Genomic DNA, 22,691 nt, shown 5'->3' on the forward strand with positions numbered 1-22,691 from the left:
CTGACTTTTGGACCAAACAATGAGGAGGTCTGGTTACCAAATAATACAGTCCCTATAGGCTTTTCTATGCAGTTTTCTTCTCTATGATACTGCTTTGGTCATTCTGTTACCGTGAGACTCCCACCATGACGACGGGGAAGATACAAGCATGTGAATCTATGAAAGATGTAATACTGGAGAATTACAGAAATGTTTTCCAGCTTCATACTATACGTCTCCAGCACAAATAAGACTGGAATTTTGAATCTGCTGACAAGCGCTGCCCTACATGGCGGCCTTTGCAATAAGCTGCCACAAGTTCAGGGTCTCTAATGAAGGCACTCTGGCCCACAACTTATGGATCCATTTGGATACAAACTACAGGTCTGTTGGACATCACTATCCGACCCAAGCCATCAGTACCCTTGGCTTGCACCCTCTTGGGACTTACATATCAGCCGTGCTGCAGACTTTTCCCCCTGCAGAATCCAGTCTACGGCTCTCCTTGTCTGGTGGAACTGTGGTCGAAGGGACGATAGCGTGCTGCTTCTTCACCGCAACCACTATGACGGAGTCCGGAGGAGGATCCACCCACAGAAAAGCAGGGTCCAAATCCGGGGGCCTGTACTTCTTTTAAAGTCTTGATGGCGCCGACTTCACGGAGGCAGGCGTCAAACAACTCCATCGCCGGTTCCTCCAAACCGGGGACCAAAGGCAACAGAGGACGAGAGACTTGCTTAATTTGTAGTGTCGCGAAGATCACAGACGTGGAAGAGGCAGGTACGGACAGTGAAATGCCCAGTTTCGCCGCTCCCCTTACCAGAACCTCCTGGAACGTTGTAATGTCATCCACCGGTGACACAAAAGATAAAGACCGGTGGCGGTCTGTTAAATCCTGAAGACTGAGCAAAAGGATAGAGGCAAGTGTATGAGTGTTAGAACATACAAGTGTATGAATGAGAGGAAATGAATCCCATCAGCTATCTCACATCTTACGCCCTAAATCTCTACCTAATAAACCCACTCGCTCTTGGGCTACGCTAGACCCAGAAAAATGGAAGTTAAATCTAGAGCGCTCCCCCCTTAAACTTGTCTCCAACCCTATTCACGCCGACGCAGAGTTTTCGAATTGGATAGGAGAGACATTGGACAAAACCCTACCGAAAAAGTCTTCCTGTAAGCCCCCAGGTAAAATTACCTCCCCATGGTTTACCCAGAAAATGCGACTTCTAAAAAAAGTCTGTAAGAAATCAGAAAGATACTGGAGACAAAATTTCGACCCTATTAAAAAAATTGAATATAAACAGACCATTCTCAATTACAAAAAGGCACTTAAAATCGCCCAAGTCAAATATTTCGAGGAAAAAAATCAATTCATCCACCAACTCAGGGAGACGTTTCAAATTGCTAAGAAACTTCTCAAAGCACCTGATCCTCCCCCTTTAGTAGAGCCATCAGCTATCCGATGCAATGTGTAGGAAAGTAGGGTCTGCAATCCTATGATCACCCAGATTTTTGCTTTTTGCTTCACTGGTTTACGACTTTCCCTGGCTGTGGGCCTGCTAATCAGACCCACAGCCTAGCTGTTCTCTCTTCCAAATTGTACCCAGGTACTGAATTGGCACTGGGCCCTCTCCAAGTCCCTGTACCCAGGGCAGAGGTGCACCCAGAAGTCTCCCAGGGGCTGCAGCATGTATTATGCCACCCCTGGGCTGACTAACGAAAACAGACACAACTGGCTGCTTGACAGCTGGGGCAAGGTGGTGTACACACCCTTTGCTTTAGATATAGTATTCCTATATCTAACCCTAAAATGGACACATATATTCCTATCAGTCACTCCTATGGCAGGCCTTATCAATCCTGAAGGCAGAGTGCTTGGAATAATGTGAGATGGTGCTCTGGCATGAGCTGATCCATGATAACGCATACCATATACTCTTAAGTGCATTATAATCCTCGCGGTTATATGCCAACTCTGGTATCGCTTTATCAAAACATGTCGAGTAAGGCGTCATACGAATTGGAATACTAACCCCTCGCCAATTCTGGCGACGGGGTTAGCATTCCACCCTTCTAGAGGGACACGACATGTATGTAGCTGTAACCCCGGTTAAAGTTAACTCAAGCCTCAGCTCCACAAAATGTTTGCTGCCACCGAGACACAAGTCTGCCCTCCTGCTGCTGGGAGTCCTTCCAGCAACGGAGGCCTGGACAAAGGGTTTCCTGTCGGGGGCGGTGCCAGCACCATCCCAGACAGGATTTTGTGTATCCCAGGTAGGTAGGGCTTTAGAGGAAGGTGACTGCAAGTGGCACCCCGGTGCTCACTGTGCATAGGCCGGCTTGAACCAGTTCCAGGGGCACTCCAGCCCCTGAGCTGGGAAAAAGCCCGCCAAAGGAGAGGGGGTGTAACCACCCCCCTCTTAGTCCCACCCATAGGGCAGGACTTAGTCACGTGCCAGCCCCCTTTTCCAGGATAAAGGTAGGAGCAGGCCCCCTTCCAAATCAGATCATCTTTGAATCCTGAAACTACTTTCGACGAAAGGAACTCAAGACTTCTTCCTAAGATTTCTCCCTTGTGAGTAAGGAGTAGTCACCCTGCAGCAGCAGGCACCACCCAAGCATCGCGGTCTGCTGTAAGTCTCTCCTCCGGATCAAGACTGCCCAGCTCGACGAGAACCGGCTTCCCTGGCCCCTCTGACCTCTACCTACATCATCAGCCCAGCTGAGATTCGTGGGTGTGACGAGACCTCGAGGGACCGGCCATCTTCAAGACTGCACGACGCTTGTCCAGCACGACCACCGAGTGACCCTCGACTGAGTGCTTTCGGGTAAGAGAAGCCCCGACCCTGAGCAGCTCCAGCACCGAAGTTCAGCCCCCTTGCATCCACGAGATCTGCGTGGGGCCCTTCTGCTCTTTGCTGCCCACCGCGTTGTCCAGGTCACTTGCCCGTTGGCTAGTGACCCTCCAGACGACGTCCTACGTTTGTTTCACCGCTGGTCTAGCTCCTCTGGACTGGCCCTTGTCTCCTGTTGAAGGGGAACTTCCTAGGACCCTCTGGTCCCCCCAAGACGCCATTTTGTGTCACCGCGTGGGCTTGCCTTAGCCAAGGCTTGTTGCCTCCTTCACCGGATCCAGCATCGCCAGCAGCAGACATCCGACGTGGGACACTCCAGCCCGGTCGACATCAGCGCCCTGGTCCGTGCAGCAGAGGAATCCAGTGTCACCTCTTCACCTGGCTGAAGTGACCTCGTCCGGTGCCATCCTGGTGCCCACCTAATCACTGGCTAGTGATTCAGAACTTGGTCCCCTCTGCTTACAGGTACTCTTCTTCAACTGATCCAGTCCTTGGATCAGCCCGGAACATCTTCACTGGTCGCCTGCCAGCAACTTTTACTTCAGGCTCCTGGTTCATCAACGAAGAAATCCGACGACACTTGAACCCTATGCAGCCGCAGCCCCTGGGCTAGGTAAACCGAGTACCCCGGTGCTCCAGCGTAGACCAACTCTCTAAGTGTCTAGATCCACTTTCGTTTTTGACCTACCTAGTCGGGTTCGCCCGAGAACACTAACTTTTGCATTTACTAGGTGTAGGAAGGTAGATCCCTGACTATGGTTGCCCCCAACTTTTTGCCTGGTGTTTTGCTGGTTTTCTGACTTAGTTGACCTGGGGCCCTGCTATTCAGGACCCCAGGCCTACTGCTCTCTCTGTAAAATGGATTCCATGTACCTTAGGTACATATCTAAATTGGATACTGAGTCACCTTACCAGTCCCTGTACAGTGTACCTTAGGTACCCAGGGCATAGGTGTACCCAGGGCCTACCAGGGGCTGCAGCATGTATTATGCCACCCCTGGCTGGCCATCCAAATCTGACACAACTGGCTGCTTGACAGCTGGGGCAAGGTGGTGTAATCACCCTTTGCTTTAGATATAGTATACCTATATCTAACCCTAAAATGGACACACAGATCTCCTATCAGTCACTCCTATGGCAGGCCTTAACAATCCTGAAGGCAGAGTGCTTGGAATCGTGTGAGATGGTGCTCTGGCATGAGCTGAGCCTGTCTGCGGCTTTCGGGATCCATCCCTTAGCCGTTTCCATGATATCGCATACCATATACTCTTAAGTGCATTATAATCCTCGCGGTTATATGCCAACTCTGGTATCGCTTTATCAAAACATGTCGAGTAAGGTGTCATACGAATTGGAATACTAACCCCTCGCCAATTCTGGCGACGGGGTTAGCATTCCACCTTTCTAGAGGGACACGACATGTATGTAACCCCTAACCCCGGTTAAAGTCAAACAGAGCCTCAGCTCCACAAAATGGATGCTGCCACCGAGACACAAGTCTGCCCTCCTGCTGCTGGGAGTCCTCCCAGAGCAGGAGATAAGGACAAAGGGTTTCCTGCCAGGGGCGGTGCCAGCACCGTCCCAGACAGGGTTTTGTGTATTGTAGGTAGGCAGGGCTTTAGAGGAAGGTGACTGCACGTGGCACCCCGGTGCTCACTGTGCATAGGCTGGCTGGAACCAGTTCCAGGGTCACTCCAGACCCTGTGCTGGGGAAAAGCCCGCCAAGGAAGTGGGTGTAACCACCCCCCTCCTAGTCCCACCCCTAGGGCAGGACTTAGTCGCGTGCCAGCCCCTTTTTACAGGATAAAGGTAGGAACTGGCCCCCTTCCAAAACAGAACATCTTTGAATCCTGAAACTACTTTCCACGAAAGGAACTCAAGACTTCTTCCTAAGATTTCTCCCTTGTGACTAAGGAGTAGTCACCCTGCATCCGCAGGCACCATCTTAAGAACACTGCGGTCTGCTGCAAGTCTCTCCTCCGGATCAAGACTGCCCAGCTCGACGAGAACCGGCTTCCCTGGCACCTCTGACCTCTACCTGCATCATCAGTCACGCTGAGATTCGTGGGTGTGACGAGACCTCGAGGGACCGGCCATCTTCAAGACTGCACGACTTCTTTCCAGCAAGCCCGCCGAGTGAATTCCTGGTGAGTGCTTTGGGGTCCGAGAAGCCCCGACCCTGAGCAGCTCCAGCACCGAAGTGCAGCCCCCCAGCATCTCCACGATCTGCGTGGGGCCCTTCTGCTTTTGGCTGCTCACCGCGTTGTTTGGCTACTAGCCCGCTGGCTTGTGGCCTTCCCGACGACGCCCGACGACATTTCTGCTGCTGGTCTGGTTGCTCCAGACTGGCCCTTGCTTCCCTCCATCGGAGAAGTACCCTGGACCCTCCTGGTCCACCCAAGACGCCATTTTAGGTCCACCGCGTGGGCCTTGCATTTGCCAAGACTTGTTGCCCAATCCTGGGTCCAGCGACGTCGACAGCAAGAACCTTCGTAGGACAGCTCGCACCTCCATCCTGGTCGCCGACAACGCCTCCTGGTCCGAGAGACTGCAGAGCCCAGCAGCGCCCACTCACCTGACTGCGGTGACTTCGCCCGGTGCCATCCTGGTGCCCACTTAATCACTGGCTAGTGATTCAAGAACTTGGTCCCCTCTGCTTTCAGGTTTTCTTCTTCCTTGATCCAGGCTTGGATCCATCGAACTTTTCTTCACTGGTCGCCTGCCAGCAACTTCCTTCTTCCAGGCTCCTGGTCCGGCAACGAGATCCCCGACGTCTTTCCAGACCTATGCAGCTGCAGCCCCTGGGCTAGGTAACTTCGGCACTTCGGTGTCCCAGCATAGCCTCACTATCCTAGGGTCAGGATCCACTGTCGTTTTCTTCCCACCAGGTCGGGTTCGCCCGTGAACACTAACTTTGCCTTTACTAGCCTCCATAGACTTTGTCCCGCATCCCGCGTGAGAGTGCACACTCTGCACCCGAGTCCCCTAGGTCTCCTAGAAGTAATCTAACGATTCCCTAGTCAAGTCCTAGCGATTCCAAAGCCTATTAGAACTGTTACTTACCTGCTAGTAATTCGCATTCCACTTTTAAAGTATATGGTTTTTCGTGCCCCTCGGGCATTTGTGTATAACGTGCTAACTTAAGTATTTTCGTAAGAGTTTTGTTGTGTGCCTAGCACCCTGTCCTCATAAAGAGTACAGGGTTGTTGTGATTCTAATAAATACACTGTTTATTTTCATAACACTTGTGTGGTGTCCTTTCACTGGGTGTTCAAGGGGTAGTGTGATGGTAAAACAGCTGGCTTAACACGCCCTCTAGAGTCTTAGCCTTAGACTGCTCGTATCCACGCTACTAGGATAGCTGGTCTATAAGGTTGACTTACAACCAATCATCAATAAGGGTTGTTTGGACTGATATATAGTGATCACTAGAATAGTGAACACTGCACATCAGGCCAACTTCTCACACTAGGATCCATAGACTTTGTCCCGCATTACGCGTGAGAGTTCCCACTCTGCACACGACGTCCCTAGGCCTCCTGCTTCTAATCTAAGGGTTCAGCATTGTAGGTCTAGCGTTTCTAAAGTCCATGAGAGTAGTACTTACCTGCTAGTAATTTCGCATTCCACTTTTGTAGTATATGGTTTTTCGTGCCCCTCGGGCATTTGTGTAAATTGTGCGACTAAGTATTTTCATAAGAGTTTAGTTGTGTGCTTAGCTCCCTGACTCAAAGAGTTCAGGGTAGTCTTGTTATAAATAAATATCTGTTTATTTTCATAACAACTTGTGTGGTGTCCTTTCACTTGGTGTTCAAGGGGTAAATGTGATGGTAAAACAGCTGGCTTAACACGCCCTCTAGAGTTTAGCCTAAAGATTGCACGTGTCCATGCTACTAGGATAGCTGGTCTATCAGGTTGACTTACAACCAAACATCAACAAGGGTTGTTTGGACTGATACAAAGTGCTCACTAGAATAGTGAACATTATATATCAGGCCAACTTCTCACACAATGAACTTGCGGAATTTTTTTAATCAAAGATTAAAAACATTCTCAACTCTCTTCCATCACAAACATCTGACGCTCTTTCCATTTCTAATCCGCCTCGTCTCACACCCCATGCTACAGCATATCAATTGTCCCACTTCACCCCCCTGACAATAGATACTCTCTCTCCAATACTAAATTCAATTAAAAGTGGATCCCCAACCGATCCCGCACCCTTTGACATCCTAAAGTTAGTTGCGCCTACCATTCTTCCATACCTGGCAAAGCTGATTAAGATCTCACTTACCTATGGCGTTGTTCCACCTAGCTGGAAAAAAGCCGAGAAATATGTCAATCACCACCTTTCTGAATACCTCGAAACCAATGGTCTCCTGAGCCGTCTCAGACGGGATTTAGGCCCGGCCAGAGCACAGAAACTGCGATGTTGGCGGTTGTCGAAGAGGCAAGAAAAATCATGGATTCAGGAGGATCAGTGGCAGTGATCCTCCTGGACCTGAGCGCTGCCTTCGACACCGTCAACCATTCGACACTGGTCCATAGGCTTAGAGATCTTGGAATTGTAGGAACGGCTCTGTCCTGGTTGGAATCCTTCCTTAACGATAGGTCCTTCCAGGTAGCAGATGATAATTTCACTTCTAGGCCCACTGCCATCAGCTGTGGGGTCACTCAGGGTTCGTCCCTGAATCCGACCCTTTTTAATGTTTACATGTCCCCCCTTGAGAAGATCGTCACCCCATTTGGGATCAAGCTTTTAACCTACGCTGACGATACCCAATTGGTAGTCTCCTTAAGTCAGCAAGACCAATCCCTCACCAACCTTCACAACTGTCTTAGCGACATAACTAAATGGATGAACATCTCACATCTCAAACTTAATAATGACAAGACAGAGATAATGGTCCTAGGCAATCAGTCACTCTACCAACCTAAATCCCTGTGGCCGCCCTGTATGGGCACACCACCTAATCCGAAACAAGAAATCAAGAGCTTAGGAATCTGGCTGGACGAAGGCCTCAATTTCTCCACCCAAGCAAGAAAAACGGCTGGTGTGTGCCATAGCCTCCTACGGACCGCTAGAAAATTTCTGCCTTTACTTCCAACACAATCCCAAAAACTCTTGATTCACGGCCTTGTGTTGTCCCGCCTAGACTACGGCAATGCCCTCTATTTGGGGGCCCCTAAAAAAGTACTATCAAAACTTCAGACAGTACAAAATACTGCCGCCCGCCTTCTCACAGGAACCCATCGTCGCTGTTCAGCCAAACCAGCCCTGAATGCCTTGCATTGGCTGCCTATTCAGGAAAGAATACAATTTAAGGCACTGCACGACATATAAAATTCTGCATGGTAAGGCTCCATCCATCTTAAAAAACCTCATCACCCCCTATACTACCAAGAGAATGCTACGTTGCTCACACTGCAACTTGGCATTCGTACCCAGAATCAAGAAAGCCCGCTCTGGAGGTCGACTCTTTGCATATAATGCCTCCAAGTTATGGAACGCATTGCCCCCAGGCATCAGAGCCCAGCCTAACCTACTCTCATTACGCAGGGCACTCAAGACATGGCTGTTCCCGTAATGCTCCCACTGCACCTGGTTTCTTGTCACTAGCGCTGGGACGCTTACGGGCAGCCATGCGCTTTACAAATCTGTAAAATAAATAAATAAAATAAATCAGCCATTCAGGTATTGGCTTGCTGCTGGAGCCTCTATCTACATTTGTGGACATTTTCCTGAGGCCACTAGTGAAGAAAATGCCAACGTTTCTACAGGATACCTCAGATATCTTAAGGCTTCTCCCTGAGATTGAATTCAACGCCGAGACTGACCTTTCCGTCAGTTTCGACGTTAAATCGCTGTATACCTGCATACCTCAACAAGAGACTTTACAAACTGTAAGAAGTCTCTTGGAAGATTCTGAGTTAGAGTCTATCACCCCAATTAACTTTATAATGGAGTGTGCCCGTCTGGCTATGACGGAGAACTTTTTTGCCTTCGAGGACAGCCTGTATTTGCAAGTATCAGGGACATCAATGGGCAGTGTTTTTGCCCCCATGCAAACTTGTACGTACACATTTTTTAAGAGAAGTGTGTCCTTAACCACACCAACCCTTTTTTCGATCAGATATTGGTGTGGAAACGCTACATCGACGACATATTTGTCGTCTGGCATGGAACATCGGAAACTGTCATCAATTTTCTGCAATGGCTCAACGAACAAAATCAATTTCTGAAGTTTACCATCGAGTATAGCCAACAGGAGCTGGCGTTCCTGGATGTTACCATTTTTCCAGAGAACGGATGTTTTGGGAGCAAATTATACCGCAAACCGATGGCTCGGAACTCCTTGCTATCTTACGCCAGTCATCATCCTAAGGCGCTGCGTGAGAACTTACCTGTAGGACAATTTTTAAGAGTCTGCAGGAACTGTTCCAGGACCACAGAATTTGCTCTTTTCTCCGGAGATTTGGCTTCCAAATTGGAGGACCGCAACTACCCCAGACATCTGATAAAAAGAGCACAGAAGCGTTCTAGAAACCGTATGGTCAACTTTCCTGTCGACAAAATTTGAAGAAAATCGATGGAAAGCTCCAGAACAGGCATTGGGACCTGCGGAACCACATTTGAACAGCTGTGAAGAACATCACCACACTAACCGCACGACAACGGCACAAAGGACACCTACATGTACTGAAGCCACAGATGGCTGGTACACGGTTGACGAGATCATCACCATCATCAGAAAGGGAAAAAGAAATGGGGCGCCGGGCCCGAACGGCATCCCACAAATTGCCTTTAAGGATGCACCAGACTTTTGGGCACAACATCTCGAAGAGCTTTTTACAGACGTTCAAAGTTATAACCGCATTCCAGAAAGCTGGAAAGGCTCTATCATCGCCCCAATACACAAAGGAGGAGACAGCGCAAACCCTTTAAATTACCGCCTAATAACACTCCAGGACATCGAAGCTAAATACTTTGCCTCTCTCCTTTTAAAAGACCTTGTCAACTGGGCAGATGGTAAAGCTATAATTCCAATAAATCAAACCGGCTTTAGAGCCGGCATCAGAACTACGTCTAACATACTAACAATAACAATGATAGCGGAAAAATGCCAGCGTTCGAAGCAGGACCTGAACCTCTGTTTTATCGACCTGAAGGCGGCCTTCGATAGCGTTGATCGCAAGATATTATGGGCGAAACTGAAAGCCTGGGCCATTCCAGAGAAAATACTGAGGGGGCTACTCCTATTCTACACAGATACTTGGACACAAATCAAGTTAGGGGATGGATCACATCCATCAAGAAAAGTATACACATCGATCGGTTTAAAACAGGGCTGCGTTTTAGCACCACAGCTTTTTAATCTATTTATATCAGACCTCTCGGAAAATTTAAACATCTAATGCGCACGCACCGAAACTTGGTAATTTTCATCTTACCCATTTGGCATACGCGGAGGACATTGTTCTTATGAGCCTAACTAAAGTGGGCCTGTCCAGACTACTTTCAGTAACATCACAATTTTTGACGGCAAATAACCTCACTCTGAATTTAGCTAAGACAAAAACTATGTCGATAACCAACCGTCGTACAGTGCAACTGTACAGTGCAACTTAACATATCATTTGAGGGAAAACCACTTGAAAGAGTAACAAACTACAAATACCTAGGTTACTACATCGATGACAAGCTCACTCTGAACGCCCCAAACAAAATACATGAAGCAGAGAGCCGGAGCTCTAATTTTCGCACTTAGCTCACTGGCAAAAAAGTTGCAAGGCCCTTCGCTGAAACCTCTACTAACAGTGATGGCAACCAAAGTACTTCCAACATTATCCTATGCAAGCATAGCCATGCAGGGAAAGGATGACATTACCTTAAACAGCCTTACTGCAAAAATCTACAAGAAGGTCTTGCAACTGCCACGCTCAGCTTCTCCTGCCCAGACGCGTTTAGAATTTGGCCTGATGAACGAGACACTGGGAAGACTCTATACAAGCATTAGAGCATGGTATAGAATTAAATTGAATTCGACAAATAACACCTTGGACAGCTTGTTATGGCAGGAATTAGAAAATCAACAAAATTCTGCCGCAAACAAATATCTGACAGGCGCTCTGGAGCAAACATGCACGGTAACCTTGTGGGAAAAAAACCTACCATTCGCGTCCTTTAAACAGGTTCTAAAAAAAGCGGCCAAATTTCACTCACTAATTACGGACAAAGCCATCTTCGCCACCCGCTCCCACGCATGGACCGTGATTAACAGCTATAACAATCTCATCCCGGCTACCTACCTTGCATCAACATACTCTGTGTTTATAAAAAAAAAGGCTGATGGCAGTGACATTCGGCAAACTACCAACTCTGGCGGATGAACCTGCCTGGAAACGCCCAGAAGCGAACACCTGCCGACTATGCGGCATTACAAAAGAAGATATAATCCACATTATATGCCACTGCAAAACAATGACCCAGGAGCGAACACTCTTTCTAAAGAAATTTTTTAAGGCCAAACGCCTACGCACCTGTAGATCTGCCATTATTGGTGCCTTAGACTCAACAGACCCAACAATTAATTGCAAATTTATAAAATTCTTGATAGCCTTTGAAAAGCGGCTGAAAGCTCTTGATATCTTAAAATAAGATGTTCAGTATTATTAACTATTTTAACGACGAACACTCGGATAAAGCTCCTACCAGCATCATCCCAAATTTTGCATTTTAAACTGTACTATGTAGAAATGTTATTGATTTTATTGTAATGTTAAATTCTCTTCCATCTTCGTTTTGTTATGGTTTTAATTAACTAAACAAAGTTTATAACCAAGCGTGCTATGAACAACAATCGGGATGCCCTGTTATGTCCCTCAGTCGCAAAACCACCACTTGACAGACTGACATTTGTAACAACGTTTTGTACATTGTCCAACAAATTACAGAAAACGGTGAAAAAGAACTGGAAGATCCTGAATACTGCAGGCTTGTCCATCCAGACACCCCTGTTCTCTTTCAAGAGGGGTACTAATCTGAAAGATAGCCTGGTTCATACAAGGCCGAGATGCAGAGGCAATGAAGTGACATCAACTAACACCCTATGGAATCTACCTCCAGTACAGGGTCACTTTGCCTGTGGACAATGTACTGCTTGTCCTCAAATTAAGAAGACTCTCTGTAGACATCAGAACATCGAGACCATGGGTCCTTAAAAGTCACACCAATTGCAACAGTGATAAATTGATATACCTTATCACATGCCCTTGTTCCTTACGTTACGTTGGGATGACAACTAGGAAAATCAAAATTCGAATAAATGAGCAAAAAAGCACCATCCGGTGCAACAAACAAGTGACAAGACTGACCAATCATTTCCTCCAATTGAAACACACTCCGGGGGAGATGAGCTGGACAGTGCTGGAGAAACCATTTGTGCCATCCCACATAAGAGACGTTTCGAGGTTTCTATTTTTGAAAGAGCAGAAATGGATATTCTGCCTGAAAAGCGATATTGAAGGCCTGAACGACGAAATTCCATGGGTGTCCTTATAACTACCCTCTTGGGCTCTACCATCGTGGGCATCCTTTTTCACTGTCTCTAGCGAACGCCCTCCGGGAACCGATATTGTCAAGTGGCAGTTTTCTCCTGTGGTTGTATTTGTCATGTCTAACACGGCGTATGCAGACTCATTATCTTTCATCTTGGATAGCACACCGACACGATCAGACTGACACTAAGGTGGAGTACCATAGACCTCATATACATGTAAGCTTTGAAGACATTGCTCTATAAACACGTTACTGTGTCTACACCCCCTTGACTTATTGTTGGGTTCAAATTTTCTCCCATAGAAAGCGCAAAAATTACTCTGTTTGAGGCTTACATTGGCCGACTTAGGTGTATTTTAGTGCGAGGTTAATGACTGGCTATGTCTGGGCCAATCAGGTGCTTTGCTTAATGAGCTACACAAAACTTTGATTTGAATTGGATGAGTGGGCTTGAAATTGCGTGCCAGACAGGCTATCGACTATACACGAGGGTGCTGAGTCCACTATTACACTGCGCGATAATATGGTAAATCTTGGGTTCTGATAACGAACTCTTGCCGTGTGTCCAAGGTCTAAATGGTATACATTACTGCTTTGTCCAATCAGCAGCCCTTATTTGGGCCCTCATCCAACTAAAAGGCTTGTAATGTAAAGTATTTATGTGTTTAGAACAAACCTTTTGTCCATAGAGCGCTGTAACGCAAAAGCCCATTGACTCTTCATGGGCCAATCAGCGGTCTCAATTCGGGCTCTCATCCTATCGTAGAGCCCCAAACAATTAATCACATTCTCTTGAGGAAACCATCCCGTGTGTGTAATAATTAGAACGGTGGTTCGATGTTTGAAATGACACGGATAAAAGATGGTTCGTTAACTACCAAGAAGCAGGTCTCAGTTTTAACATTACGACTCATTGGAGATAGTATTACAGCCCGGCCTCATAGCATCCATACTGTAGCCCGGCCTTCTAACATTCAAACTGTCATCTGATTGGCCTTTAGAGGGCCAATAACGAGCATCGGTTTGTTCCGCTTGTAGTTATTTTAACAACAGCGGTTTCCAACAGGGTCCTCTGGCCACAAGAGCTAGTATGACCTGATGATTGGTCAGAATTGGCTTTATTAACTACGAAGCTTTGTCCAGTCAGTACCTCCCCCCGAGCCTCAGGACAAGGCCAGAGGTACCGACGGACAGGTAAGGAGCAACAGTGCGCTGTATTACTCTGCTCTTTTTTCTGCTTCCGATATTTAATTCTGGTCCATGACTACCTAAAACATTGAATAACCATTCAGATAACCTGTAAGATGATAATTAATAAACCAAAAAAATCAGGCTATAAGAGAATGGTTTCTAATTTTGTACTTTTTATTCAGTGAATGATATAATATTGTTTCACTCATTTTGAGTGTCAGGACATGTATATATGTTGTTTTGACAATAGCCCTGAAACTTCTCAGCCACCTCCAAATTATAAGTGACTTAATACCAATGTTGTTTATGTGCCTCCCTGTGGAAGCACACGTAGTGGTTAATTTATATGAAGGGCTCTACTTCTTAGGATAACCCTCAGATTTATATATAAAAAAATCTTTTTCCACTAATACAGAGCGGGGCCTCCATTTCCTGAGCTGTGGCCAGGAGAGGTGAGGCTTACTCCCAAGAATCTTTGGGTGAGTAAAAATTATTTTTCTTAAATTATTGCTATCCACTATCACTGTTAAGATAGACTTTGAAGCAAAACTAACATGGTTTGAATAATAGGCATGTTGTGTTTGTGTTAGATACGGTTATATGTGTGTTTTGAATTTTTTTAGGAAAGAATCCTTTGAAAAAACTGGAAGTACCGACGCAGTGAGTAACTTGCGGACGGACGGCACAGTATCCAGTATTATAACTTGGTAACATTTATTTTGATTTCATTTTGATTTCAAGTACGTTATTGCAGTAGTGTATACTGATTGGTCCTGATGAAAGCCTGGTAGGGGAGATGCCCCTGCTTGGCAGAAACATGTTGACCTTGATACCAACTATATAGGACAGTCATTATTTCAGACTGTTATACACTTTTTCTCTTAATCTTGACACCATGATTTACCCCTAATAAATATTTCCCTACATCATGGTAGCCAATTTTAACTAGCACCTTATTTTGATTACACTTTTCTTCACTGCAATTTGTTTTTCCCACACCATCTTACCCACATACAGTACTCTGGGTCGGATCCATCTTGAGTGGTCTTGGAGAATTGGAGATAAACACACACAATTTCATCAGGTGTGTCTCCTTATCTGGACCTTGACCTCACCTAATCCCAGATGAGGCTCCGCCATATGGGTGGGCTGATGGGATTCATTTCCTCTCATTCATACACTTGTATGTTCTAACACTAATACACTTGCCTCTATCCTTTTGCTCAGTCTACAGGATTTAACACAGACCGCCACCAGTCTTTATCTTTTGTGACTAGTTTATTTGGGGGTGTAGGCTGGTTTTGGTCTTTAAATATAGTTTCCCCTTGGACCCTCCCCATCTGTGTTGTGTTACATCCACCGGTGACACCCTTGGAGGCAGTGAATCAGATAGGGTCGGCGAATATCGTTCCGCACTAGAGGACTCCGTGTCCCTAGTATATCTGGAGCTTGACCGCTCGTGATGACGGCGTGATCTGGTAGAAGACCGGCATCGACTGCGAGAGCGATGTCTCTGCCAGGATCGAGACCTTGGCATTCTTGGCACCGTCGGGACTGCTGGAACAGGTGGCGCTACCAGAAGCGGAGGAAGTGGCGGAGGTGGAGGCGTCAGCAGGCGTGGAGAAGGAGGTGGAGCAGGCGAAGTAGGCGTCCTAGGCCGCAGCGGCGACTGACTAGGAGCCACAGGCTGAGCTGGTTCCGGTGACCTGGTTGGCAAATAGGTCCTGGAGTACTCAGAGTCCGAGGTATAAATCACTCTCATCCTCTTTCGGGCTGGCCCTGCAGAGGAAGCTCTGGAAGCAGTGCCCCTTGACGGGGAACGTCAACGCCGCCTTGACCTTAAACTCCCAGACGTGGAGATGCTGACCACAGAGGGAGACTGGCTTCTCGCCAACGAATTCGACTTCCTCCTCGACGTCGTCTTCCTCCTCGACGTCGTCTTCCTCCTCGACGTCGTCTTCCTCCTCGACGTCGTCTTCCTCCTCGACGTCGTCTTCCTCCTCGACGTCGTCTTCCTCGACTTCCATGATCTTCTCGTCGACGGCGACCTGCGAGTCTATGTTGAACGGCGGTGTTGCCTCGACGGCGAGTGCCGATGCCTCCTGGACTCAGATCGATGGCGATGATGTGCCGACGTCTGAAGTCCTCGATGTCGACCTCGTCTGAGGTCTCGACGTCCTTCCCCTAGATGTCGATCTTCGACGTCGTTTAGACCCAGAGCCCTGGGTCGACGGGGAGCATATGGTAGTCGTACCTGGCCTTGACGTTGTCGCCCTCGACGTCGACCGGGACCTGCGTAGTTTGAGCTTTCTTCCTACTGGGGAGCCACCCAGAGGCCGACACAGGGGCTGTGGAAGAGGAAAGGCTCTCTCCACGACCAGATGGCCCACCTGCAGCCTGTTGTCTTCTCTGCTCCAGGCCTTGAAGACAAATCTTCTCCCTGTCACGCAGGGTCCTCCTGGAGAATGATTTGCAGATGAATGACACAGAAGTCAGGAACATGAGTTGAAGGAAGAGTATACAAACCCTGTGAGTCCGATTTGGCCTTCTTCCTGCCACACTCTGGACACTTGTCAAAAAAATATGGCATTTTGACAAGAAAAGAGTGGCTAATCTGTCCCAAAAAGACAGCAAAAGGAACGTAAAGGCTTCAGACGTCAAGTGAAACACTCAAACTATCAAAAAAGCTCAAAAGATTTAAGATATACCACTAAAGGTAGAGCTCAATGCTCCAGGGTCCTGCTAGCAGGAGCCGGAAAAAAGTACTGAAAGTATCTAGCCTCTGGCTGTACATCATGGGATACCGGGGGTCTCTGGAGGGTTCCTTAAAGGCACGGTATCCATTTACAGACACATAATGGCAGCCTGTGGGGGACTATTTCGATTGCTCCGGGGTCCACGCACAAGGGCAAGTCTAGTCACATGATTATGACTATACACAGAGATCCCCTACTACAGAACATGACTTCTCTTCAAAAGGACAAATCTTGTCACAGGAAATATTCTCTGAATTTTCTGAAAATGTGCAGTACCAAAATAACAAAAAGTGCTTGCTCAGGAAAGTCTTGAAAAGAAGCAGTACTAAATTCGTACCTGCGAGGAGTAGTGGGCCATTGGCTGCATAAGCGTTGGCTGTCCAGTAAATTGCTGTGGGTTGTAGATGTATGAAGAATAAGGTGTAGCTGCCACCAACGGAGGTCCTGCAGCAGCTGCTGCTTGCATTATGGGTGGAGCAGAGTTGGGTTGATGTTGATCTGATCTCTGGGGAGGGAGAGGACCTGCCAAAGAAATTTCAACAAGCCATCATTAACAATAATTTCCATGAAAGACAACAAATACAGTAAAAACCTGCTGATGCACTAATATATCTAGGATAGTACTAGTGATATGCAGGGAGAAGTCAGGAACATATTTTCTGTCTAGCCTGGGTTCTGGGAAAGCTTCTTCCACCAAGCTTGGCACTATTATATCCTGGACCTGATCTGCAGCCCTCAATTTACTGCTTTAATAATAAAGCCTTTATCGGAGCCACCTGTTCACTATAGATTCTATCCTAGACCTCCTCTTCCATGTCCCCGTACTTACCATTTCCACTTCCACAAAACACTTCTTACCTTTTGTACCACGGTATTTTCCCTGCTGCCCAGGGACAGAGTTGGACACTGGGTACTGGTACATCTGTTGAGCCTGTGAGACAAAAACAGTTAAATCAGAACCTGGTATGTAGTATGCACACAGAGGTGACTGCAAAAAATCCAACATATCAAGCAAGAGGCTCAAGTAGACAGGAGACACAAAGGGAATCTATGATCCTGCTCAGTGGGGCCTCAGCAAAGGAAAGGGGAAGAACCGCATGACAGCAAGTAAGGTCAGAAGGCATACCATCTGACTGGAAGGGAAGGTAGCAGGTGCACCACAAAACTGAAATATAAGGCAGGGGAAAAATGCAGGAGGAGTACCATGGGGCAATTAGTAAAGGTGGAAGGAGGTGCTGGCAAGATAATGCAAAGGACGGAGATCATCATCAGATTTAATTAGCATTTTTCAATGCATAAACCTTTTAACAAATTATGCTACAAAATCTTGTTAAAATATAATATAAAACGGTACAGAAACAAAGCCCGTCAGAATCCACATACTACACCTCTTCAGGATCAAAGTCTATCATCAATCACAATAGAACCACTCAAATACAATTTGATTCTTCAATTCTTAAAATCAAATAGGGCCATCACATTCAATAACTTCATAAAATACATACATCCTAATACATAAAGATAAAACTAGATTTAAAAACAGATCATGTTTAAAATATCTTTAAACAGCGTGCATTACATATTCTTTAGCAATCGTCTATGTTTGAAAGCAGCCCACAAAAATGATGCTACTGCAAAGCGCACACATAATGGTCAATGTAGGACAGTGCCTTTTTAGTATGGTCACCCCCTAACTCTTTGCGGATGTCTGATGCACTTTGACGGAGTGTGCCCTGGGTCCCTGCTGTTAGAATTTCCCCACTTTCTGCATGGTTGCCCCCACTTTTTGCAGAATTGCTGATGTGCTTTGACTGAGTGTGCCATGGGCTCCTGCTGATCAGGTACTCAGGGCCTATGTTCTTTCCCCAAAACTGCTTTGAAGCCTAAACGCAATTGGCGTCTCGGGCCACAGGTCAGCCCCTGGTAAATGATAGCACAGGTATCCGGGCACTGTGACCAGAGAAGTCCTCCAAGGGCTGCAGCACTTATTGTGCCACCCTTAGAAGCCCTTTATGTAGAAAGTTGGCTCTGTATATACTATACCAACGTGAGGTATAGTGTGCAGAGAGTCCAGTGGAACCCCCAAAGCTAGGCAGATGTAAAGTTAGATAGCACCTCACTCTCTATTTGTGGTAGTGTGGTCGAGCAGTAAGGCAATATCAGAGGGCAGTGTTAAGCATTTGTTGTACACACTCAGTAAGCAAATGAACTCACACTAAAAGACTGAACTTCAGACCAACTGTTTTTGTAAGAAAATATTCTTTTAGTTATTTTATTTTCTAGAACCAAGCAAGCCTGGGACAGGCAAGAAATACATACTTTACAGTAGTAATGCAGTTTGGAAACAGTGAATTGTAATTGTATATGCACTTTTTTTGACTTACAGTATGGTTGCAGAGAAATGCAAAACTTTGTAAATGTAGTACATAGACTTGAATGGGTTTTTCAGTAAGATAACAGTTAAGTTACTTTTTAGATTATTTTTCTTACTCAGAGTAGTATTCCTGGATACTACTCTGGGACATTTCCTGTAAGCAGGTAAGAAAAATCGTTTTGGTTAAATAGTACAAAAAGAATTTCTTTAGGTTTTCCAACTTCACACTTCGCCATCTGGTGTTGGGCCCGTATTTTTGCACTTTGTTTTTCTACGGAGAAGTCTGGTAGATGACTCCTTCCGTTGGTGATAGTGTGCATGGGCATCAACTCCATCCTCAGATTGTTTTACCGTAAGGGTGATGGAGTTAGTGAGAGTAGAAAAAGATGTCCATGTAAAGTGTATCTAAGTAAGATAATACTGCAACAGATAAAGGTACCCAGGTATGCGGGTGGGTGCATATGAATCTACAGCTTTATATGCCAAGAACAGATGCATACTGGGTAAGTAGCATTTTTCGATCGAGGCATATGAGCTGTATGTGAGAAGTTGGCCTGATATGCAGTGCTCACTATTCTAGTGAACACTATGTATCAGTCCAAACAACCCGTATTGATGTCTGGTTGTAAGTCAACCTGATAGACCAGCTATCCTAGTAGCATGGACATGTGCAGTCTTTAGGCTAAACTCTAGAGGGCGTGTTAAGCCAGCTGTTTTACCATCACATTTACCCCTTGAACACCAAGTGAAAGGACACCACACAAGTTGTTATGAAAATAAACAGATATTTATTTATAACAAGACTACCCTGGCTCTTTATGAGACAGGGAGCTAAGCACACAACAAAACTCTTAAAGAAATACTTAAAGTCGCACAATTTACACAAATGCCCGAGGGGCACGAAAAACCATATACTAAACAAGTGGAATGCGAAATTACTAGCAGGTAAGTACTATTCTCATAGGCTTTAGAATCGCTAGGACTGGACTACTGAACCTTTAGATTACGAGCAGGAGGCCTAGGGACGTCGTGTGCAGAGTGGGAACTCTCACGCGTAAGGCGGGAAAAAGTCTATGGAGGCTAGTAAAAGCAAAGTTAGTGTTCTCGGGCGAACCCGACTAAGTAGAGCTGAAACGACAGTGGATCCTGACACTTAGATAGTAAGACTATGCTGGGGCACCGAAATGCTCAGGTTACCTAGCCCAGGGGCTGCGGCTGCATAGGGCTGAAAAGACGTCAGAGATCCTCGTTGCAGTCTATGGAGCCTGAAGAAAGAAGTTGCTGGCAGGCGACCAGTGAAGAAGTTCGTGGTGATCCAAGCCTGGATCAGTGAAGATGGATACCTGTAAGCAGAGGGGACCAAGTTCTGAATCACTAGCCAGTGATTAGATGGGCACCAGGATGGCACCGGGCAAAGTCACCTCGACCAGGTGAGTGGGCGACGCTGGGCTCTGCAGTCTCTCGGACCAGGAGGCGTTGTCGGCGACCAGGATGGAGGGGCGAGCTGTCCCACGAAGATATCTGCTGTCGACGTCGCTGGACCCAGGATTGGGGCAACAAGTCTTGGCAAATGCAAGCCCACGCGGTGGACTTAAAATGGCGTCTGAAGTGGACCAGGAGGGTCCAGGGTACTTCTCTGATGGAGGGAAGCAAGGGCCAGTCTGGAGCAACCAGACCAGCGGTGTTGTCGTCGAAGTTCGTCGTCAGGAGGGCCACTAGCCAACGGGCAAGTGACCTGGACAACGCGGTGAGCAGCAAAGAGCAGATGGGCCCCACGCCGATCTCGTGGATGCAAGGGGGCTGAACTTCGGTGCTGGAGCTGCTCAGGGTTGGGGCTTCTCTTAACCCAAAGCACTCGGTCGAGGGTCACTCGGGAGTCGTGCTGGTCAAGCGTCGTGCAGTCTTGGAAGATGGCCTGTCCCTCGAGGTCTCGTCACACCCACGAATCACAGCTGGGCTGATGATGTAGGTAGAGGTCTGAGGTGCCAGGGAAGCCGGTTCTCGTCGAGCTGGGCAGTCTTGATCCGTGGAGGAGACTTACAGCAGACCGCGATGCTTGGTTGGTGCCTGCTGCTGCAGGGTGACTACTCCTTAGTCACAAGGGAGAAATCTTAGGAAGAGGTCTTGAGTTCCTTTCGTGGAAAGTTGATTCAGGATTCAAAGATGATCTAATTTGGAAGGGGGCCTGCTCCTACCTTTATCCTGCAAAAGGGGGCTGGCACGCGACTAAGTCCTGCCCTATGGGTGGGACTAGGAGGGGGGTGGTTACACCCCTCTCCTTTGGCGGGCTTTCCCCAGGTCAGGGGCTGGAGTGCCCCTGGAACTGGTTCAAGCCGGCCTATGCACAGTGAGCACCGGGGTGCCACTTGCAGTCACCTTCCTCTAAAGCCCTGCCTACCTAGAATACACAAAATCCTGTCTGGGACGGTGCTGGCACCGCCCCTGGCAAGAAACCTTTTGTCCTTGCCTCCTGCGCTGGGAGGACTCCCAGCAGCAGGAGGGCAGACTTGTGTCTCGGTGGCAGCATCCATCTTGTGGAGCTGAGGCTATGTCTGACTTTAACCGGGGTTACAGGTTACATACATGTCGTGTCCCTCTAGAAGGGTGGAATGCTAACCCCGTCGCCAGAATTGGCGAGGGGTTAGTATTCCAATTCGTATGACACCTTACTCGACATGTTTTGATAAAGTGATACCAGAGTCGGCATAACCGCGAGGATTATAATGCACTTGAGTATATGGTATGCGTTATCATGGAACAGCTATTAGGACTTGGTTCAGCAAGCTGCAAACGGGCTCAGCTCATGCCAGAGCACCATCTCACATTATTCCAAGCACTCTGCCTTCAGGATTGATAAGGCCTGCCATAGGAGTGACTGATAGGAATATATGTGTCCATTTTTCAGGGTTAGATATAGGAATACTATATCTAAAGCAAAGGGTGTTTACACCACCTTGCCCCAGCTGTCGTGCAGCCAGTTGTGTCAGATTTGGATGGCCAGCCAGGGGTGGCATAATACATGCTGCAGCCCCTGGGTACATCTATGCCCTGGGTACCTAAGGTACACTGTACAGGGACTGATAAGGTGACTCAGTATCCAATTAGATATGTACCTAAGGTACATGGAATCCATTTACAGAGAGAGCAGTGGGCCTGGGGTCCTGAATAGCAGGGCCCCAGGTCAACTAAGTCAGAAAACCAGCAAAACACCAGGCAAAAAGTTGGGGGCAACCATAGTCAGGGATCTACCTTCCTACACTGTAGATCATATGCATTAGCATAGACTATACAGCAGTTCTCTTCCAAGCGATGGTTAACCTGCATTTGTTGCAGTGGTTTGAAATAGTGTTCTTAAAACTGCCTGGCTCACACTAGCTTGTTGTTTTGCTAACACATCTACACAATAGTGCTTTGTGAATGTGTGTGGTGTAGACCATGTTGCAGCCTTGCAGATGTCAACTAAGGGTATGTTCCCTAAGAATGCCATAGAAGCGCTTAGTTTGCATGTAGAGTGCGCTTTAGGGGGAATTGTTAAGGTGCGTTTAGCCTTGAGGTAGCATATTTGGATGCACTTAACTATCTACCGTGCAATACCAGCTTTTGAAATGGGATTGAGTTTATGTGGTAGGGAAAAAGAAACAAAGTTGTTTAGTTTTTCTAAAAGATTTGGTTCTTTCAATGTAATAAAATATCGCGAGTTTCACATCTAAGGTGTGAAGAGCATGTTCTGCTACTGAGTCTGGTTGAGGAAAAACATGGTAACTCAACCGACTGGTTTAGGTAAAGGCAGAAACGACTTTGGGAAAGAATTTTGGGTTAGTCCTAAGAACCACTTTATTGTGGTGGATTTGAAAAAAAAAGGTTCTTGTATGGTTAGTGCCTGGAGCTCACCAACTCTTCTAAGAGATGTAATGGCTATAAGGAAGGCTACCTTCCAAGTCAAACTGTAGTTCGCATTTGTGCAAAGACTTAAA

At 47.0% G+C, this 22,691-nt stretch overlaps 1 protein-coding gene across 5 annotated transcripts in view; it reads right to left on the bottom strand.

The window, feature by feature from the left end:
• ATXN2L (ataxin 2 like) overlaps window positions 1-22,691 on the bottom strand; it is a 976,149-nt gene that overhangs the window by 401,645 nt on the left and 551,813 nt on the right. For all 5 annotated transcript variants that reach the window (XM_078652258.1, XM_078652261.1, XM_078652257.1 and 2 more), the window contains 2 exons: window positions 17,202-17,274; window positions 16,681-16,865 (listed from right to left, as the gene is read on the bottom strand). In XM_078652258.1, coding sequence (XP_078508384.1) covers window positions 16,681-16,865; window positions 17,202-17,274 — 258 coding nt within the window. The remainder of the gene's footprint in view (window positions 1-16,680; window positions 16,866-17,201; window positions 17,275-22,691) is intronic.

Source organism: Lissotriton helveticus, chromosome 7 (genome assembly GCF_964261635.1).
Source record: "Lissotriton helveticus chromosome 7, aLisHel1.1, whole genome shotgun sequence".
NCBI classification, from domain to species: Eukaryota; Metazoa; Chordata; class Amphibia; order Caudata; family Salamandridae; genus Lissotriton; species Lissotriton helveticus.